Here is a 20,832-nt window from a genome sequence, read left to right on the forward strand (position 1 = left end):
CCTCGTAACTAAATGTACAGTTGACCTGCCTTGTATCACACTTTATCACTTCATATAATTTGATGAAGCAGTTCTTGTGGTGACCAACAAGTGCGAGTTGTTATTTCAACTAAAACACCTTCCAAGCTAAAGGAACAACATCGAAATCCAACCACTCCATATTGCTTTTTTCCTCTACTAAATATGCTAACAACTTCATCAATTCAAGTTAAACTAAATAGAAATATCAGAGACCCTCCTGTTCTACGTGCATGTATAAATACACAAGAAGAAAGTCTGCTTCATCAACATCCTACAATTGAAGCATTGAACCAGAAGTACTCTCTCGCTTTCACTCACAGAGCCTTCTCTGAAAAATGGGGAAACTCGACATTTTCAAGCTCATCAATTGCCTCTTGTTTCTAGTCACTGTGTTTAATACTGTCAACTCTGCTAGGGTCCTTGATGAAGTTGATCCACAACCACAAGTCATTAACAATCAACCAGGACTGGCCCATCCTACAGTCACAACTGGTCCTACTTCTACTGCAACAACCACTTTGCCAGGCACCCAAATTCCGGCTACCGCCGCCGCCGCCCCTGCCATCCCGGTTCCCCACAACACTCCGGAGGAAACACCAGTAGCAGGTGCACCTGTTGCCGCCACCAATGAGGCAGCGACGCCCATCGCCACCACCCCCACGAAGGTGGAAACTGATGATGGCGCAGATGATGATAACAACAATGCTGCTGCTGCTGTGAGCTCCGCTGCGCCGGCTGCAGGTAAAATGTTATACGATATGAATCAATTAAATGACATTTTTAAAAGGATTTGGAATCCATCCACTCAAACCAACCCAATTTCATCCGTACTTGAAACTTATAGATATATTTTGTTTTCAAAATTTCAAAAGAACTTCATGATTAGAAGGTTCCTTGCAGACGTTTCCTTTCAAAAATTTGATATTCAAGCTTTTTGAGTATTACATGAAAAAAGTTGATTTCCGAATCCTTTTTAAGATATTGTTTTAATGGCGGCCAAAAGAAGAATATAATATTGTTAAGATTTGAAAAATTCTTAATTAATATTTTCAGGTGATGAAAGTGCAGAAGAAAATCCAGAAACCCAGAGCCAGAAGCGGTAACTCCAACCGTCGTCCCGGTGGCAGGAGCCCCAGTCGCCGGCAGCAACGGGGCGGCAACTGCGAGTCCAGCCGGAAAAGAACCGACCCTTTCTTTCTTCATGCACGACATCATTGGCGGGTCACACCCGTCAGCCAGAGTGGTGGCCGGGATCGTTGCCAACACGGACGTCACCGGCCTGCCGTTCTCCAAGATCAACAACAACCTCTTCCCCATTGTCGGAGGAATCCCGTTAGTCAACCCCAAGCTCAACGGCATTGTCACCAACAACAACCTCCCACTCCTCGTCGGCCTCAACGCCGCTCAAGCCTCCACTGTGTTCCAAAACAGAGGCACCGGTAGCACAGTTACCGGCGGCGACAACCAGCCTTTTGTCTCCGCCGGTAACCTTCCAGCCGGGTTCACCCTCCAGAAGCTCATGTTTGGGTCGGTGACGGTGATCGACGACCAGTTAACCGAAGGGCACGAGCTAGATTCTACTGTGATTGGTAAAGCAGAAGGCTTCTACTTGGCTAGCTCCTTGGACGGTACTAGCCAAACCCTCGTGCTCACAGTTATATTACACAGTGGTGAGCAACATCACGGTGTCGAGGATGCCATAAGCTTTTTCGGGGTTCACCGGACTGCATCGCCGGGATCGGAGATCGCCGTGATCGGCGGTACGGGTAAGTATGAGAATGCAATGGGATATGCTGCTCTTGAAACGCTTCCAAAGGAGGACATGCACACCACGGACGGAGTAGACACCATCCTGCATTTCAATGTCTATCTCACTGATGAGTAGCTTACTTGTACTTCACGCTTTGGTTCTTTTCCTTGCTTATTTGATTTCACATTTGGGTGAACTTTAATTATTATATATGTATGGTGGTTGGTCTGTATCTCAGAACGTGTTCATATCAATGTCAAGGCGTGTCGTATGTTTTTCTGATATTCAATCCTTAATTTCTGATCAAAATATTTTTCATTTTATTTATTCTTGAGGTTTTAAATTTGAAATAACTTTAGTTCAATTATGTGGGCCAGTTTGGTTAACCCAATCTTCTAGCCAATGATTGGGTTCCAACCTCAAGCTGACAAGTTCTTTTGGGTTGACTACGATGGTGCCTTCGCAATGGTGCTTTCTGGTCTTCAACGTTCTGCATTATCAATATAGCATGATTTGCAGAGAATGTAACAGCAAGGAGCTAAACATTGCTATTACAAATATATCCTATAATTCAAGGTTGCTCACTTTGAACAGAAGTTGGTGAAGCAACCTTTGACTTTGAGCCGCGACAATACTGAATGATTACAGATACAAAAAACCGATAATATAGTATCACTGTAATTGAAAACGTAAGAACGCCGCAGGCTAAGAAAACACTATAAACAACAAGATCAACGAGTACCAACACCAGTCCAGTCCTATCGTGCCAAGAACCCACCAAGTCCGTTTGACTTTTGCCTTTTATACAGATTAAGAGAACCACAAAACTCGAGGTCCATGTCACAACTGAAGCCGTGATCAACCCTGCGATTTCAATCAGTTCGTTGTCTTCATCATATTGGTGTCGGACCATTTCAACAGAAATCTTGGGGGTATGATCTGCTAGGCATAATTCCATGATGCTACTTTTACAACAAGCTGCAAATCGACCTGTGTGGTCAAGACAATAAAAGGCCATGAATACGAACATAGGAAGGAAAATTCCCCCAGATACCACTACTTGTAGAAGATTAATGTGCTCTTTGAAAAGGAAACTGATCACTAAATATATCGCCGCCATGAAGAAGGAACTGAAGAAACCAGAACAGGTGAAGAGACACGGGGAAGTAATGACTGCTTTTACTTTGTCCATCTGCATTTTCTTCGTCATTATATTGTATACCAAGCTATGCAATTGCAATGAAATATTGTCCTACCTTCAATGTAAGTGTGAAGTGTGTATGTGTGTAGCAGCAGATTCTAGTAATTATTTGTTTGCTCAAAAAAAAAAAAAAAAGACAGCTTGGATTTAGATCCAATAGAATTAAGCCACGTGCGTTGCACGGATAATAAACAAATCTTTTACAATATCAATTCTAATTAGATCAATGTCAAATAATTTTGTTAAAGTAAAAATAGATCTACAAACCAATGTTTAAATAAAGTCTAAACATACTTGACTTATTAAGTTTCAATATTTAATTTTTCTTTACATTATTTTTTAATGTTGATTTTCATTACATTATTTCAAAATTAAAATATTTAGAATTAATAACTCAACATTAGACATATGAAAGAAATCATACAAAATTTGTCAAGAAATATCCTAATAAATCATGCATATACATAATTTAAATTATTTGAAAAAATTTAAATAATGTCAATAAATATATATTTGAAATTTTAAAATTTAATGATGATCATATCATGAGAGGAAAATTTCCGTAAAACCCTCGACAAAACTTATTTAAAGTCAACCCCTTAAAATTATGAAACATGAGTCAATTCCTATGGGTTCCATTTGAGCAAATTGAAATTAAGTTTTTAAGTGATATGATGCAAATAATCTCAATCCTCTATATCAGTTGTTTATTTTTCATAAAAAATTTATTTTTTTATATGAATTATTCATACGATTTAATTTATTTGTTTATATTCATAATAGGGTTAATTCTACCCATGTCGATTGTTCATTTCCCATATATCAGTTGTTCTTTTTTTTATATGAGTTGTTCACACACCTTGCTTAATTTGTTTTTATTCCCTACGTCAGTTATTCATTCTCTATACACCAATTATTCATTTTCCCCACGTCAATTGTTTTTATTTGAAAGAATTGAATTATTTGTGTCATTTCCGTCAAACTTAATTTCAATTTACTTCAAATGAGATCCAAAGAGACTAAACTGATGTTTCAGAGTTTTGGGGGGTTGACGGTAAATAAGTTTGATTGGAAGGGTTTAATAATTATGTAATTCATGAATATAAAAAGAAAAGGAATGAATTCCAAATTTATGTTGTATGTTGGTGTAAGAAAAAAATTCCATTTATTTTAATTATGGTTAATAGGTTATTTTTGGAAGTTTCAATTTACTCTTTTTTTTAATGCTCACACCACTATTTTCTCTAAAATAAAAAATCTGACATTTTCCATAAGTTCTGTTCATAAATTCACCGTTAATATTGACTTTCTAATATAATCTTGAATAAATTCCCCCTTTTTTATAGCTATGTAGTTCCAAAGCAAATAAACTACTAAATAAGAATTTTTTAATACTAAACTTCTTAACATAAATTTAAATTGATAATCAACGAAAAAGCAACGAAGGAAGTATTAGAACCTAATTAATTTTCTAACTGTAAATTAAATAAAATTAAGTATATATTGATAGTATTTATTAAATTAAGAGTATCTATTTAATTCTAACGGCTAGGTTTATAATTAAGAAGATAAGCATTATTCTACTTTGAGACTTTAACTATTATTGTACTTTTATTGGAAAATGTAGAAAGGAAATGATTCAATGCTTTTTTTACAGCACAAGCATCGTAGCTTGTCAATTGGAATTAACAGTCTCATTATTAAGGTATTGCATTTAATGAAGATAAAATTGAAAAAAAATATTTGAAGATTTAGCCAAATTAAGTTTCAATTAAGTTTTACCCTCCAAATTATAATATATAACATCCTCTAAAAGCTTTAGTTAATTCAAAATATAAAATATTTGGTTGCTTTTATAGTTATTTTTTAATTATATCCTTCCTTCGCTTATTACTCTTTTTAAAAAAATTATATATTAAAATTTTAATTATCATCATCAAAATATTTATATAAAATATTTAATGAAGGTAAAGTTTTAAACTTTAAACTTTTTTAAGAAATTAAAATTTTAAATAATATTTTTAAAAGAATATAAATTAGTTATTAATATCCTATATTTTGTCTTGGAAAGAGTATTGAGAACATGAAATAATTAATAATGACCTATAACAAAAATAAAAAGAACATGTCCTCCAATTTTCACTTAGAGAAACGTGTGAAAAAAATCGTTGAAATAAAAGTTAAACATAATAATGTTAAAACATGCATAAAAGTTAAACATACTAATGTTAACAAAATCGTCATCCATGGAATAAAGTTGCAATCAATTTAGTATATTTGATTATTAAGAAATGCCATCCACGTTGGGGAAAAAAATCCATGTAGCATTATGAAAATTGTTCAAATCGTTATCATATAACAAACCAATAGATGATTTTCACAAATTGATAAAAATTCTTAGAAAATGATATAACTTTAAAACCACACGAATATAATTATGTAGAAAAGTAACGTAGGAATTTGTCTTAGGTGCACAATGTACCCATCAAGTTAGAAAAGCCTATTAACACGCTGTAACAAAAAAGTAATAATAATTCAAATATCCGAATTAAATTAAATCAATTTCATAAATAAACGTTAAAAAAAATTGATAACATACAGTTCATAGTATTCTTCAAATTGACGAAATAAAAAAATCAAACTGAGATTGAGGAAAAAACCAAATTGCCATGTGGACGATTCTTTGAAATCAAAAGAAGACAACAGTGTATAGTATTCTTCAAATATGAAGCAATCTGAACATTTACGTTGAACATTCTAGTACCAAGATGCTAATCCTAGATTAACAACCAGAGGCTAAACATAAGAAAGCAAAGTAAAGAAAGGAGGCAAGAAATACAAAAGGAACAATATAAAGATCAAGAATGTAATCACGAAAAACGATTATGCTTCTGTTACTCAGAAATTTCAGCAATTCCAAAAATTAGAAGTACGTAGAATACAATTAAGAATTTGCACCAACGCAACAAAAGAAAGAATGTGTACAATCCCCTATGTAAAAGAAACACATGTATCCAATCGCCAATTCCTCCATAATCATCCGCAATCCACACAAGCATATATTCAAAGCTTCCTAACAAAGGAAATTTGACCTCGCATAGCTTCAATTCGATTCACTAACTAATAAATTACCCATAAGTTTCAACAATAAAATCCATTGGTTGCTTAATTTTTATGTCCAGAATAAAACTTTACAGCTGAATCATATTTTTAGTAGAACCTATTCATGCATGATTCACAAAAATATAAATATTTTTGTAAACAAAACTCTAACCCATGAAATCAAAATTGAAGCTTCAATTTTCAGCAAATCAATGTAGCTGTGCCACCAACCTCTATTGCATAAAATCATTGCTGCATATAAAATGTAATGCCAAGTCACAAGGATTAGTTAACGAATGAATAATAGATGAGTAGTGTTTAATATCCATGCTAAGTCAGTGAAAATGAGTTTGGTTAGTCATGAGCTATTTGTACTGATTATGGATAGAGAAAACATAGCAATATTGATCCCTCTATCATAAAATTATAAAGGCGCAGCAAAGGCAGAAAAATAAAAATTGCTCTTCTGAAAGGCTAAAAAATCAGCATCACAAAGAAACCATAGATAGTGATGGCAATAACACCTTAATGAACTGAACTTTTATCAAATAAAGCGATTTTTATTATAGTTGAAAAGCATCGCAGGCTTGCTGCTCTCAAATAGCAGTTTTTCATATGATTTCACCATACTAAAAATTTCGTTTTGGTTGTGCTTCGTGATGCTAAACAAATTAAATCACCATGCCAACTGTCCTAAACCATTTTCAATTATGCGTCAAATTTCCTATTATGATTGCCTCTCCAAAGAATGAATCTCGGATTGAGACAACAAAATCTAAAGAGAGTGGATATGATTTAAGCCACAACATAAGCCACTTGTCTTCAAACTGTAGCTAATCATTTTAAGTTGCAACCTTCTTCATTTTTCAAGTGAAAGCAGAAAACATCAAAAATACTTATAGGAATTCATGATCTGAGAAAGAAGCTGGGTTCCCATCATCCATCCCAGATTTGTACTGAAAAAGAGACACATTTGTTGCCACTGACAGGTTGTGCTCCCTGATGATAAACAAATTAAAAATTCAACAGTCAGATTCTATAATAATAGAACTCAAATAGAAACGTACAATGAAAAGGTTGTCTTGTTTGAACCAAGTTGAAAAAATTCAGGGACACAACTCTAACATAATTGCCATTAACTGTCTCATGAACTTGCATCTCATTGGCATTGAAAAAACTAATTTATTAAGTCCCCGTACCTAACCAACTTGCAGAGGCCAAATATTATTGCATCCTCTAAGCATGAGCCGGTATCCCATTGGCAATGTTATGATCAATGATTGGGAAAAATGGAGGCCAATTCTTGTCATCAATGGGAACACCAGCTGATGAGCATATTTTGGAAGAAACGATTAAAAAATAATTAAAATAAGACATTCATTTAGTGATCAGCACAATTTCAGAAAGATTAATAAGTCAGTTAATTGAAAAGGTTATGCCATAGTTTTATTAGTAACCTATTTCAAAGTAGTCAAGCAATCGTTTTTTTTTTTTTGGACCAGCAAATAAGTGACTGCATTTAAATAATACTGGTATATATAAAGGGAATGTCTGAACATAAGCAAGAACTTTCAAATGTAGTGCATAACAAAAGCAAACTCACCAATGAAACCAAGGGCCATACCTATGGCTTCCTTTTGTTAAGAAAGTTAATAAATGCGTGTGAGTTCTTTATGGGTAGGGATGGCTTCAGATGTAGTTCATGGTGTCAATGACATTTTTCAAGCCAATGATCTTGCAATAACTACATTATTCCCAGGATAATTCCATGAGAACTTCACTCTTCCAACTGTTCATGAACCATTGGTTCTGTACACCCATTTTGCAGGAACCCGGTACTTGTTGGCAATCCAGGAATCTTAACAAACAGCAAGTGAGAAAGAGTCCAAAATGCTTCAAAATTTGGACAAGTATGAAACGATAATGACTTACCCGTACGTACCTTATTTTGGTGTATTGTCTTTCAGCTAAGTTTCAGAACCTATGTCAATTTAATTGCAGGAAGCCACACAAAAAAGGAATTATAACATCTTAAGGAAAATAAATAAGCATAAAGATTGAGAAGAATGGAAGGGAGGACAATAACAATATGACAAACACAAATAAAGAGAACAGAAAGAAGTCAAACCGTGGGACAATCTCTGATGCAAAACATATAAACCATATATGGAAGGCTGTACATAGAAAAAAAAAATTCATTACGATTGAGACTAACAAAAGAACATTAATAAATGTTCATCCTACGGGAACTGTTAATCTGAATTAAAGATATAATTAAAATTGATGCAAGGCAAAGCCCAAAAGACGGGAAAACAAAGAGATGGACTTGGAAAAAATTGGAAATAAAAATAAAAAAACTGACCAATGACAATGAGTCCAACGGAATGAGGAGGGAGAACGGGTAGACATTATACTAAAATAATCTGACCAATGAGACAACAACATTGACCTTAGGATGAAATAAACTGACCAATGAGATGACACCAACAGCTGCCCAATCAGATGAGTTTTGCAACTTTTGTATAGACATATGTTGATTAAAGTATTTTATCATGTATGTTTATATTATCATTCGTTGGCGCCTAGGTCTGTACTGCTTTGTTTCTTTTTAAATTGCCTTACCTTTATTTCTTTCTTGGAAATGACAATTTTGACCCCGTATTATTCAGTCTTACCCAAAATGAAGTAAATAATGTTCGATTCGTTGTAACGAAGATATATTGAGAGATGAAATGTTAAAAAGTAAATACATACTATATATTCAGAATGATTTTGAGCTAATTCGAATTTAGCTTCAAATACTCCTGCGGACAAATTGAGTACCTTATATCTTACTTAAGCTATTAATTGTTTGAAGTTTTTATCAGATTATGAATATTTGTATAATTTCATGTTAAATCATCCTCCATGTCTTGGAGACTTAGCACGTTGGTATTTTATGGCAAGGGTCCACCAAGATGGATTGGGTATCCAAATCTAAAGGTCCAAATATATTTGATAAAAATTAAATTAATACAATTTATTTTAGAAATTGATTTATTGATGGATTTTGAATCTTAAACAAACAATTAATACGAGTTATTGCATATCAGTTTACACATGGATCTCCATTATGAAAAATTTCCGAATAAATTAGAAACACTCTAAGAAAATGGACCACCAAGTGAAGTCCAATATTTGGTGTTTTAATTTGCTATGTGGGTAAATCATTAATTGCACCACGAACGTTAACACCGGTACCTTTTCGCTTTGCAATATTTACATAGCATGTTTCATTCCAAAAACAAATTTACATAACATGATTTAGTTTTAAATGCTGAGCTATAAATTAACTTTTCTCCAAGTTACTTGGGTGAATATGGTGCATGCTTGCTATTCCAACAGCTGTAATTTGTTTCTTAATAAATATATTACCAGCAAAAGATCACTCCACCAATTAATAAGGATTAACTCATAGTTCACAAAATCATAAATTTAAATTTCATTGTCAATATATGTGAGAATCTTATTGGTGGGTAATATATAAATACCTTTATAAATGTTCTTGGAGCTAAAAGGCATGTTCTAATTTTTATATTTAAAAAAAAAAACTATGGCTTTTTATTTAGAAATGGCTATTATAAACTCTTAGACAGTTTTGTTCTTATCCAACGGATAGGATATAATTATTTTTAAGAAGATTATAAGTTCACAAATGTTAGGAATGAGGAGTGACTATTCGAAAACAAAGAGAGAGGAAATATTGGCAAGAGTAGTGAAAGGACGCTATATCTTAACTTACAACCTTAAAGTTTAAGTTTATATGAATCTTTTTTTTTATTTTATATTAATTATTAAGCTTAATTTTATTCAATTTAAAACTTCATGTATCTGCTTAAATCTACTCACTTTTGGACATTCTAACAATAATTTTTTTTGTCGCACTCATAATAATATTGGCACAACATATTACAATGCTGGTTGATACTATACCATACAAGGTTGATCACTTTCAACCTTGGTGCGACGACAATACTGGATGATACTACAGATACAAGATACTGATACCAGTACTGCAAGTAAAAACATAACAATAACACAAACCAAGAAAAGAACCTGAAAAGGACCAAGAGAAACTCCCCAATACACCAAGTCCTGACCTGTGCCATCTATACGGATCATGAGAAGCATGAAACCTAAGGTCCATGCCAAACATGAAGCCGTGATCAAAGCTGCGATTTCAAGCACATGTTTGTTGTCTTCGTGTTGGTATTGAACCAGTTTAACAGAAACTGGCGTGTAAGATGCAATAATCTTGGTGGTATCTGCTAGACATTCGATGATACTGCTTTTACAACGAGCTACACATCGTACGGTGTAGAAAAGCGAAGCAAAAGCCAAGCATATCAACCCAGGTGTAAGAAATGCCCCTGTCAGTGCTTCTATAAGATTATGCTCTTCAAAAACGGAACCTATCACTGAATATATCATCACGAAGAGAAAGGAACATAATAAACCTGAAGAAATGAAGAGACACAGTAAAGTTATGACGGTTTTTACTTTGTCAATCTGCATATTCCTCCCTCGTATATATGAAGCTATGCCATATTGCTATGAAACCAGCTTCAATTTAAATGTGAAATGTGTGTGTGTGTCAGTGTGTATGTAGCAGCAGATTTTTGCAGCTACTCAGGTTGACAGCTCTTGTATATATTATATGTATTATATCATCTGTATATGTTTATATATATTATCCTTTCGTTGCCGCCTAGGTCACGTTGCTGTATTATTTTGTTTCTTTTTACGTTCGTTTCTTTCTTAGTAAAATGACATTTGGACCATCATGTTTTTAATCACACTATTGTTAAAATACATAATATTTGATTCGTGTATAACGGATATATTGAAGATAGTTCAAATATTAGAAGCTATCCGAAACGATTTTGGACAAATATTCGGGGAAAGAAGCGAGAAAGAGTACCGCTTGATATCTTGGATTATTAATTATTTAAATTTTTCATTAAATTGAAAGGTTAAAAGACAAAAATGTCTTAAAACTTTTTCTAACATCCTAAGCCTTTTTTATTTTTTAGCATTTTTTTCAAAAGTTAAAAAAAGAGAGCATTTTTATCTCACCATTAAAAATTAAAAACATTGGCTATTAAATTGAAGTTTGATTAAGGATATTATTATATTTTTCCCTCCCTCCTTCTATGTTTTGCCTCCAAATTTGTTTTACATAGAGTTCTTTAACTTTTATTCTTCCTATGAATGAAAACAAAGACGAAAAAAATGCAAAAATAAAGGAGGGTAAAATCATAAAATACTTTAATTAAACTTCAGTTAACTGTCATCATTCTTCATATTTAATGGTGAAGCAAAAATGCTCTTTTTTTAAAACTTTCAGTGCAAAAAATGCTCCAAAAAAAGTTTAAAATACCAGGTGCCTCTAGAAAAAAAGTTTAACCCTAAATTTAATGCTTATAATTTTAATTTTTTTTTTGTTAAATTGAATGCTTGTAATATATATGTTGGCCTATGAAAAAATTTTAAAAATTATACACTCTCCTTGTGTTATGTATTATAAGGCATTTTTAACTAATTTACACAAAAAATAATTTATCCCCAATAAGTTAATTATAGTTAATGCTATTTAAAAATACACATTTTTTTTTGCCAACAACTATTAGGTCTAGCGCGAAGAGTTAATTCCTCACAACATTACGGACAAATGTTCGATTCTCTATTAAAAGAAGTACTCACATTTAGTCCTCAATTGTGCCTTAAATAAGATTGACTCCAATAAAAAAAATAAATATGACTATGAGTGTAATAAAAAAAATACACATTCCTTTTCTATATATTCACTTTAATTTAATAGGTTGCCTTAACTAAAAAAGTCTTATTAATTATTTACAAGGTATTTTTAGAAAACATATTAATTACGCATATTAAAAGCCCTAAAGTGCCATATTTTAACATGGTACCTCAGAAAAAGTGGCTGGGTGCAAATAACCAAGCCTCATTCATACATTCCGAGGCACTAACCAACACCTTTGCAGTAAATATATATGTATATATAACTAGTTACAAACAGATTCATATTGCAAATCTACTCTGGTAATATTCTTGAGGTTGGTGTTGTATCATTCAATTTCCCACCTTGAGCAAAAGTTGGTGTAGGTGGAATCTTGGAGGCACCACAATAATCGATGATACTTCGTATAAAACCAGCTGGTATAACCACACAAAAGAACAGGAAAAAGAAGGCCAAGAATAAGAACCACCCAAGTCCGATTCCCAACTTCATTATCAGTCCAGGTTCGTGAGCTTTGTTTATGGAACCAACCAAATCCATTACGATATACAGACACTTGATCAGACCCAACCAGCTCAAGTACCAAAATGTGATTACAAAGACGACCATTCCTGTGTCAATCAGCATTGTATTACTGTGTTGATGTTGATCAACCACTTGACCTTCAACACAAGTTGGTCTGTGTGCAATAATATTCTGGGACAACGTTGTATGGCTCCAATATTCCATGATCCTCCTTTTACAAGAAGCTGCAAATCGGACCGTGCAGATGAGGGAAGCATAAGCGATGAATAACAGCCAAGCAATATCAATTCCTGTTTCCAGTAATTTTATAGGCTCGTGCTCCTTTGAAATAATGAAACTCATCAAAGCCACCGAGAAATACACCGACACGATGAAGAAGAAACAAAAGAAAGATGAATAGATGAAGAGAAACAGTGCAGTAATGAACGCCTTTACTCTGTCGATTACCATTTTAATTATTTTCTTATTGTTGACCAAAATATGTAATATGCAGCTATATATACAAAGTCTTAGATTTATGATCATCGATCAGTTCAGAACATCATTCGTGGCCCCCTAAGTATTTGTTGATTCCTAGGTTAGGAGTGGCGTACCTTGCACGCGCGCGCGTTGCATTCTGATTATTTTGCCGCTCGGTTATATAAATCTTCTGTCATAGTCACCAAACCGGACAGGCAAAGGGAACAGAAAATACTAGAGGAAACTAACATTCAAAAAGTGATACTCATTGATCAACAAGCTTAAGGCAACATATGAACTCAGCTAAAGCCAATTACAAGCATTAACAACAGAAATTCAATAGGAGGAGGAGAAGGACATCCACAGTCATGATGACGGTGGCCAGAGTGAAAGAGAGACGGGAGAGAGAGAGAGAGAGAGAGTTCACAAAATTCATCGACACCTTCTGCAATTGCCCTACCACTTCATATATCCAACTTCTTTCAATTAAGCCCTTAACTCTTCCATAAATAACCTCTGGCCTATCAGTTGACTTAAAACCTAGTTCATATATTTTGCCAAGCCCACCCGTGACATGCTCTTCCCCATAAAATGGACCTTGTCTTTAAGGTTTAGATATAAAAATATTCCCTTGAACATAGCCGGAGTTGCATTCTTTGGTGAATCAAGACAATTCCAAAAGACTCGAGAAACTTGGTGATGAATGCATAATTATGATGCATCTTTAACAATCTAAAAAATAAAGCAGTCCACTCAATGAAATATTGCAGAAATTCATCTTGATTTTTGTATTCAATGTCAATGCCATTCCACACACTTCGGCCTGGTTCCACCTATCCTTGCAAAGAATTTTAGCTAATAATACTTTCCTTGCCCTTGTTACCTTTTCAAATGCTTTTAGAAAAAACATCATCTTCAACATTGCCTTCTGTGTTGAAAACACCTATTCTCGCTCATGGAGTCTCTTTATAGCTACTATGGAAACCATTATTTCTAGATCTTCTCTCCTCCAATTCAGCTCTCTCTTTCTTCAATCAATTCATTACTCCTTTGGTTGAGACTCTTATGTTCCTTAGCAAATAACTCCTCTCTTAAATGGTAAGCCTCTTCCACTAATTTCAAAATTTGATTTTGATCTACCCAAGTCACGTTTGTGATGTCCATTTTGACACCTAGGAGGTTCTGAACTACATACTGTTTCATGCTCTCAATGGTAGCCAACCCTGCTTGCAGCAGGCATACCTCTCCTAGATCAAAAGCAAAATTGGCAAAATCAAACCCAATGCAGCAAAGTACTAGCTTAGCAAGTAATGGAGATGTCTTAGCAGCAAACATTGAAGCAACAATTTCTTTGAAAGTTTCTAGTGTAAAAAACAAATTGAACAGAAGCCAATAATCATGTACCCATGGTGGCCCGTGGATCCGCAAATTGAAGGATAAAGAGGATGGCCGCAACAAAAAATCTCAAATATCCAAAATTGACCACCCAATAAGATCCGCCCTCTTATAACTTCAACTGGTTGGTTAAAGCAACGCACAAATTGGGTTAGGATTTCATAAACCCAGCTTATATGTTCATAGAAGCCTTCCAAACTGATTCTATTAGGTGTAATTAAATTGAGCAAGACAAGCAGGGGTCATTCTGTGGTGCACTTATAGGTCTTCCTTGGCAACTCTTAAGACAGCGGTTAAACACTACATGTCTTCACCAGGGTCTATTCCCAAAATATAAGAGTGACCATGTTTGAAACCCAACAAATGTAAAATAAATTTTAATGCATCCATTGAGTAAACACCAAAAAGAAGAAATAGTATTTAACAATGTCAACCCCTCTTCTCTAGCAATGTTTAGGTGAGTTGATCTATCACTAATGATGTCACCGTAAATTAAGATTCGAGCCTTCTCTGTTGTAGAATTGAACATAATGGATGCTAATGACTTAGTTTTAACAAAATCATCATCCAGCACGTTGGGGTGATTGTAAAAGGCAGTGAACAGAAGAAAGCCAGAACAGTTATAATGAGGGAGGGAAACAATAGATTTAGCAGTGCCAATTAATTAAGAAGCTAGGGGTCAAGTTATTTAGAAGATATCCTCTTAAATCAATCCTATACTCATTCGATTCTCCAAGTTCCTTAAACCAAACCATTATTTGTGCTTGCAAATTGCATTTCATAATAACAGAAGATTAAAAAAAAATACCTGGATCAAACATGATACAATGCGCCAAGTCATAGAATACTCTTTTACCAACATGTGTCAAAACTTGCTTGAATAATCGATTCGAAGGCAGAGGAAGCCAACTTGTATGCAACACAAAATAGCAAATACAACAATGGAGTATTAGCCGAATGCTTACTTTCGATATGCCAACCTCTGATCATAATGGTGGTTAAACCTTGGTCTGTTGATTAGCTCACATCAGTAACGCCTTCTAGAATTGGACGGAGCTTGATGCACACAAATATGTAACTAATTCTATAAGTGTACAAGTTGTACAAATAATATGTGATAAATCAAAGCTAAGTTGTTCCCACAGAGAATCAAGTTAATTAGTAATTAAAGAATAAATTTCTCATTTTTATTTAAGTTAAGCAAAACAGAATTTAGATTTGATTTCACAAAATAAGAAATTGAAGTTATATACATGTATTAAAATTAAAGTTCCAATAACCAAAAATAATTAGAGTATATAATTATTCAAATAAATTCACTTAATATTAATTTGTTAATCTAGAGTATTAATAAGAATAATTATTTTTTAATTAATTGCATCCCTCTTTTGAATTAAATATGCTATTCCTAACACAAATACCTAAGAGGCACAAAAAAAAAACAAGAAGAAGAAGAAGAAGAAGAAGAAGCACAAACTCACTCTAATGTGATTATATAAGTCCAATAGGTATATTCATATCCTATTGAGAAATTAAAAAAAATTCTAATCCCACATTACTCAATCTAATAGTTTAATTATCTAATAGGTATATTCCTATCTTATTGGCAAATTAAAAGAAATTCTAATCTCACATTACTCAATCTAATAGTCTAATTTAAATTTTTTTTTTCCAAAACAAAACCTAAAGCCCTAAATTCATACTCAATGATGGCCACACATTAAGTAGACAAATAAGCACAAAATTAAATAAAAAAAACTAGTATTAAGCTCAAATAAATAGTTCAAACATGCTCTAATCCAAGAATCAATTTATAACTACCCTAGATTAAGAGAAAATCAACCACTTATGACTCCATTAATGGCAAATATTAGCAATTAATATATACGTCAAAATAAAGAAAAGAAGGAGAAGAAACATTTAATCAAAGTAATCTTGAGCCAAAACCTTGATTTTTCACTAAACCCAAGCTTCTCTAACTCTCATTTAGCTTTTTTTTCCTCAACTTAAACATTCTATAGCTACTAGAAGTGAAGACTTCCCAAAATGAGATCCCCAAACTCTAAAATTCGCTAAAGATTAAACTTGTGTGTTTTAATAAAATTCACGCTTCGCACATTTTGCTGCAACGACCATGACCTATGCAAAATTTCCTTTCAAATCTATCTTCTTGTACTCAAGCTTCAAAATTTTCATCTTTGGGCCTATAAATTAGACCTCCCTACGTGTATAAAAACAAGAATTAATGTTAGAATTGGTTCACTAACTTCTAGTTAGATTTTCATATTCATTCTCACACATAATCATTCACTTAATTATATTTTGTGCTAATAATCGCTACAATGAAAATGCATTTCATTGCAGTAAAGTACGATTTTAGTAAAACACAGTTTTGATTTTTAAGGAATTTTTAGAGATTGGAGACCTCATTTTCGACCAATCTTGACTTTGAGCAGCTGCAGATTGTCTGGGGAGTGAAAAAAGAGCTAAAAGAGAGTTCGAGAAACTTGGGTTTAGTCAAAAATCAAAAGTGTTTCGATTAAGCTTTTCTTCTCCTTCTTCTCTTTACTTTGCCATATATATTATTGATTTTTGCTATTATTAGAGCCATGTGTGGCTGATTTTCTCCTAATTTAGGATAGTTATAAATTGATTCTTAAATTAGAGCATGTTTGAACCATTTATTTGAGCTTAATAGTAGTTTATTTATTTAATTTTGTATTTATTTATCTCCTTAATGCTTGGCCAATATTGAGTATGAATTTTGGGGGTTTAGGTTTTGCCTTGAAAGAGAAAAATTTAAAATAAACAATTAGATTGAGTAATGTGGGATTAGAATCATTTCTAATTTGCCAATAGGTTAGAAATATACTTATTAGACCCATATAATTACATTAGAGTGAGTTTGTACCTTTTTGCCACTTGGGTATTTGTGTTAGGAGTGACATATTAGTTCAAGATACGAGTGTAATTAATCAAAAATAATTATTTTTATTAATAATCTAGATTAACAAATTAATATTAAGTGAATTTATTTGATAATTACATGTTCTATGAATTGAAGAAAGGATTAGCCACCCTAAATTGCCTTGATTATTTGTAATTGTTGAAAATTTAATTTTAGTGCAATTTTACAACTTCAATTTTTATTTTACAACATTAAATCTAAATTTTTTTTTTTGCTCAGCTTAAATAAAAGTAGAGACTTTATTATTTAATTACTATTTTACTTGGTTCTCGTAGAATTGACCTCGACACATCAACATATTGCATTTTAGTCCGTATATTTGGGGTAAAACATTTTTGTGTGCGTCAAAAACCATGTCCTCTTGTAAAATTTAGCACTGTTGAGCCCTAAGATTTTAATCTGACAGGATTTAATTTCTGACATGAGATGGACATCTTGCCCATCTCAAAAGATGAGCTGTCATGAATTCAAAATTTACTTAGATGATAAAAACACGAATAATCTCTGTTTAATGGAAATCTCAAGCCTAAATACATCATTTTAACAAGATTAAATGAAAATTATGGAATATAAGATAATAGAAACGAGAAGCTTGAGGGGAGGGAAAGCCACAGATCTGTAGAAGGAATAGATGTTGCGGAAAAGAAAAAACTCCAGAGTCACAGTGAGTCAAAAGCTATGGCCAGAGGGAAGAGAAATAGATACATAAGGTCACAGAGAGAGAAGGGGTGGGGGTTTTCCCTTGATATCATTTTCGGCCCATCTGCTCCACACCGAGCCCATACTTCTTTTCGGCTTATTCCATATAAAAAGCAATAGTATGGCCTTCGATTTTTCTTTTTTTAATGTAATTACGTTCTTTTTATACAATCATGACATGGGTACGGAGTCCGGTTCCTTTCCTGTTATTATGGATTATGTACAAGGCTCACTATCACTTTCATCTTATATCGTGTGAATTTTTTATACTATTCATGAAACAATTAAATGAAAAGTGATAATAGGGCCTACTATTTTTTTTTTTTTGCAATTACGTTCCTTTTACATTTTTATGTTTAGCAATAGTAGGGCCCACATTAACTCTTTTTTTTTTTTGTTGGTTCTCAGTTTTTTTTGGTCAATGAGTCCTGGGAAATGGGAATAGACATTACGAGATTTAAATGTGACAAGGATTATTTATAAGGATAATGATTATTCAAAAAATAATTGTATGATATGATATGGTGAAAATATATTGAAATCCACAATGAAGAGTGTGCTAACTATCAAAATTAAATAAGCTATTTAGAGGGCCGTATGATTATGATATCACTGATATAAAGTGTACAGTTGTTGAAAATTACTTCTATTGATTTATTGAAAATTTTAATAAATGCACTCATAAATACTCGTAACATTTATTTTGAATTTATCAAAAATTTTCTTATAAAAATTTAAAATAATATATATTTATTATTTAATTAAATTTCTAAAAAGAATCTAACAACACACCCCTGGTCCCTGCATCCCGGGGGCTAAATCTAGTTATATTTATAATTCTAGGGGTTATGTTGAGAAATAAATAAATAAATCTAATTAAGTGTCCAACTGTAGTAATCACTGCCAAAGAATAAAAAGTTCCTTAAGAGAAGAAATGGTTAATTAGAGTGGAAATAATTATGGATTTTAATCTCTTTAATAAACATACGTGTGCATTTAAAAGCATGTGGAGAGATTCTAATTAAGCTTAATAAAATTTGACTTGTTTGAACCGTGGAGAGCGCGCGCCTAGATCAACTAATAAGGGGTCGTTCTTATTTAATCAGTGTACTCAAATGCTAGAAAGGCATTAGCATTAAAACTTGACAATAGAGCTGTTCGAAAGAGTACGTCCTACAATACTTAATCCATAATAGTTTTCTCAGTTCCCGTTAAGTCTTCTCACGATAGTGGACATGCAAGCAATAAAAAAAAATTTCAATTCAAATTTGACTTGATGCATGGTACTTTAAAAAAAAATTACAGATTATGTATTTAAGAAAAAAAAATGTTGAGAGGAGATCTTGGTGACTCTCGTTTCTAACATGATATGTACTTGATTACTAGTGCAAAATCACTATCCAACGAGAAAGATCGCAAATTAAATCCATGTAATTACATTGACCCCCATCCTTCATACACTCAGTACAGCCACATTAAACTGCAAACTATATACAGAAATATATATATATACATATATATATATCTGTACTCATTCTCCGGCTGACACGATGCAACATTGGTACTCCCTTAGATCCTGAGTAGCTAGCTCATGGATTTCCATCTCTCTGTTCCTGTAATTGTATACTTGCCTGAAGAATCTCATCATGTTCTTTCGGTGAAAGTGAATTACTCTTGTTGCCACCACCACAACAACTGTCTTTTCCATATATACATCCCACTGGTATTACCGCTACGAACAGAAAAAAGCTAAACAATGCGCCTATCAGCATCAAAACCATTCTAACTCGATCCTTTCCTGCTTTTCCATGTCCCTTTCCTTGCTGCAACCTACTCACAACTTCATGTATAACCATCACCAGTACCCAAACCCCAAGGTACACTGAAGTCATTACACCAAGGAACCTCGTTACACCAATCATAACTTTATCCACTTTTTTATGACCATCATCATCATCATCAGCTACTGATCTTTGAGCTGGTTCTTGTTGCTGATGATCATCATCAGCTTCGATAATGGAAGAAGTTGGTGTGGGTGAAATCTGAGATGAGGCGTTGCAATAGTCTGAGATCTTGTTTTTCCCATGAACTGCAAATCGTATGGTATAGACAAGGGAAACAAAGGCTAAGTGTAATAACCAAGCCATGAAAATTCCTAGCCACAGTGCTTCAGGAAGCTGGTCGTACTGCAGAACTAATCGGGAAAAGAAACCAATCACAGAGACTATGAGATAGATCATCCCCACGAGGAAGAAACAAAACAAAGCGGAAAGCAAGAACAGACATAGTGCAGTGATGACGGCTTTTACTTTGTCAATCTGCATTTTATTTTCTTGTACGTCAATCACAATATCAATGAAGCTATATATATATATATATATATATGCAAATGCAATGAACAGCTTCAAATTCGGCAACTATATAAATATATATATATATATATATTCTGTGTCGCTTATCGATGCAGTTTGTTTTATATTATGTACTAGCGTAGTTATTATCATTCGTTGCCGTCTAGGTTTTGATTAAGTGCATCCTTGTGTTGGGATTTATATATCATTTAGAGTTACACTTATTAAGAAAATTACAAATGTTGTAAATGATGTTGATGTCCTTTTATGTTTATGGGACTCTCAGATTAGTGAATTAATTTAAGAGTGATTTTCTCTGAGAAGGACTAATATTGAAATCACCTGCTTTCGAAAACATCGTATCCATGTGCATTTAAACAAAAGTTTTTATAATGTCGTTTTCGTTCCTTCCTTTTGTGGTCGTGATTACTGATGGTAGAATTTCTGGTTTCGATCGACAGCCACCATGCATATAAGTAGGAGAGTTCAATGCTTTTGTCTTTTATCTCTTGAAATGAGCGAAAACACTCCTGACATCGATCTGTTTGACGAAGACAAAATCCT

At 33.3% G+C, this 20,832-nt stretch overlaps 1 protein-coding gene across 1 annotated transcript; it reads left to right on the plus strand.

Moving 5' to 3' along the window:
* The first annotated feature begins 356 nt into the window (after positions 1–356).
* Positions 357–2,060, plus strand: LOC129318337 (dirigent protein 24-like). Its single transcript, XM_054963067.1, has 2 exons — positions 357–762; positions 1,083–2,060. Exons 1-2 carry the CDS (start codon positions 357–359, stop codon positions 1,904–1,906), a joined length of 1,230 nt encoding a protein of 409 aa, XP_054819042.1. The 3' UTR covers positions 1,907–2,060.
* Positions 2,061–20,832: the final 18,772 nt, after the last annotated feature.

The sequence above is a fragment of the Prosopis cineraria genome, unplaced genomic scaffold (assembly GCF_029017545.1).
Source record: "Prosopis cineraria cultivar Desert tree isolate PC_DT_omini unplaced genomic scaffold, ASM2901754v1 PC1, whole genome shotgun sequence".
Taxonomy (NCBI): domain Eukaryota; kingdom Viridiplantae; phylum Streptophyta; class Magnoliopsida; order Fabales; family Fabaceae; genus Prosopis; species Prosopis cineraria.

What these genes read in the sequence shown, in the direction of transcription:
- LOC129318337 (XM_054963067.1), top strand. Translation starts at nt 357, where the DNA reads ATGGGGAAACTCGACATTTTCAAGCTCATCAATTGCCTCTTGTTTCTA. An exon ending in CTCCGCTGCGCCGGCTGCAG is followed by an intron (nt 763 to 1,082) that starts GTAAAATGTTAT and finishes TCAGGTGATGAA; the next exon opens with AGTGCAGAAGAAAATCCAGA.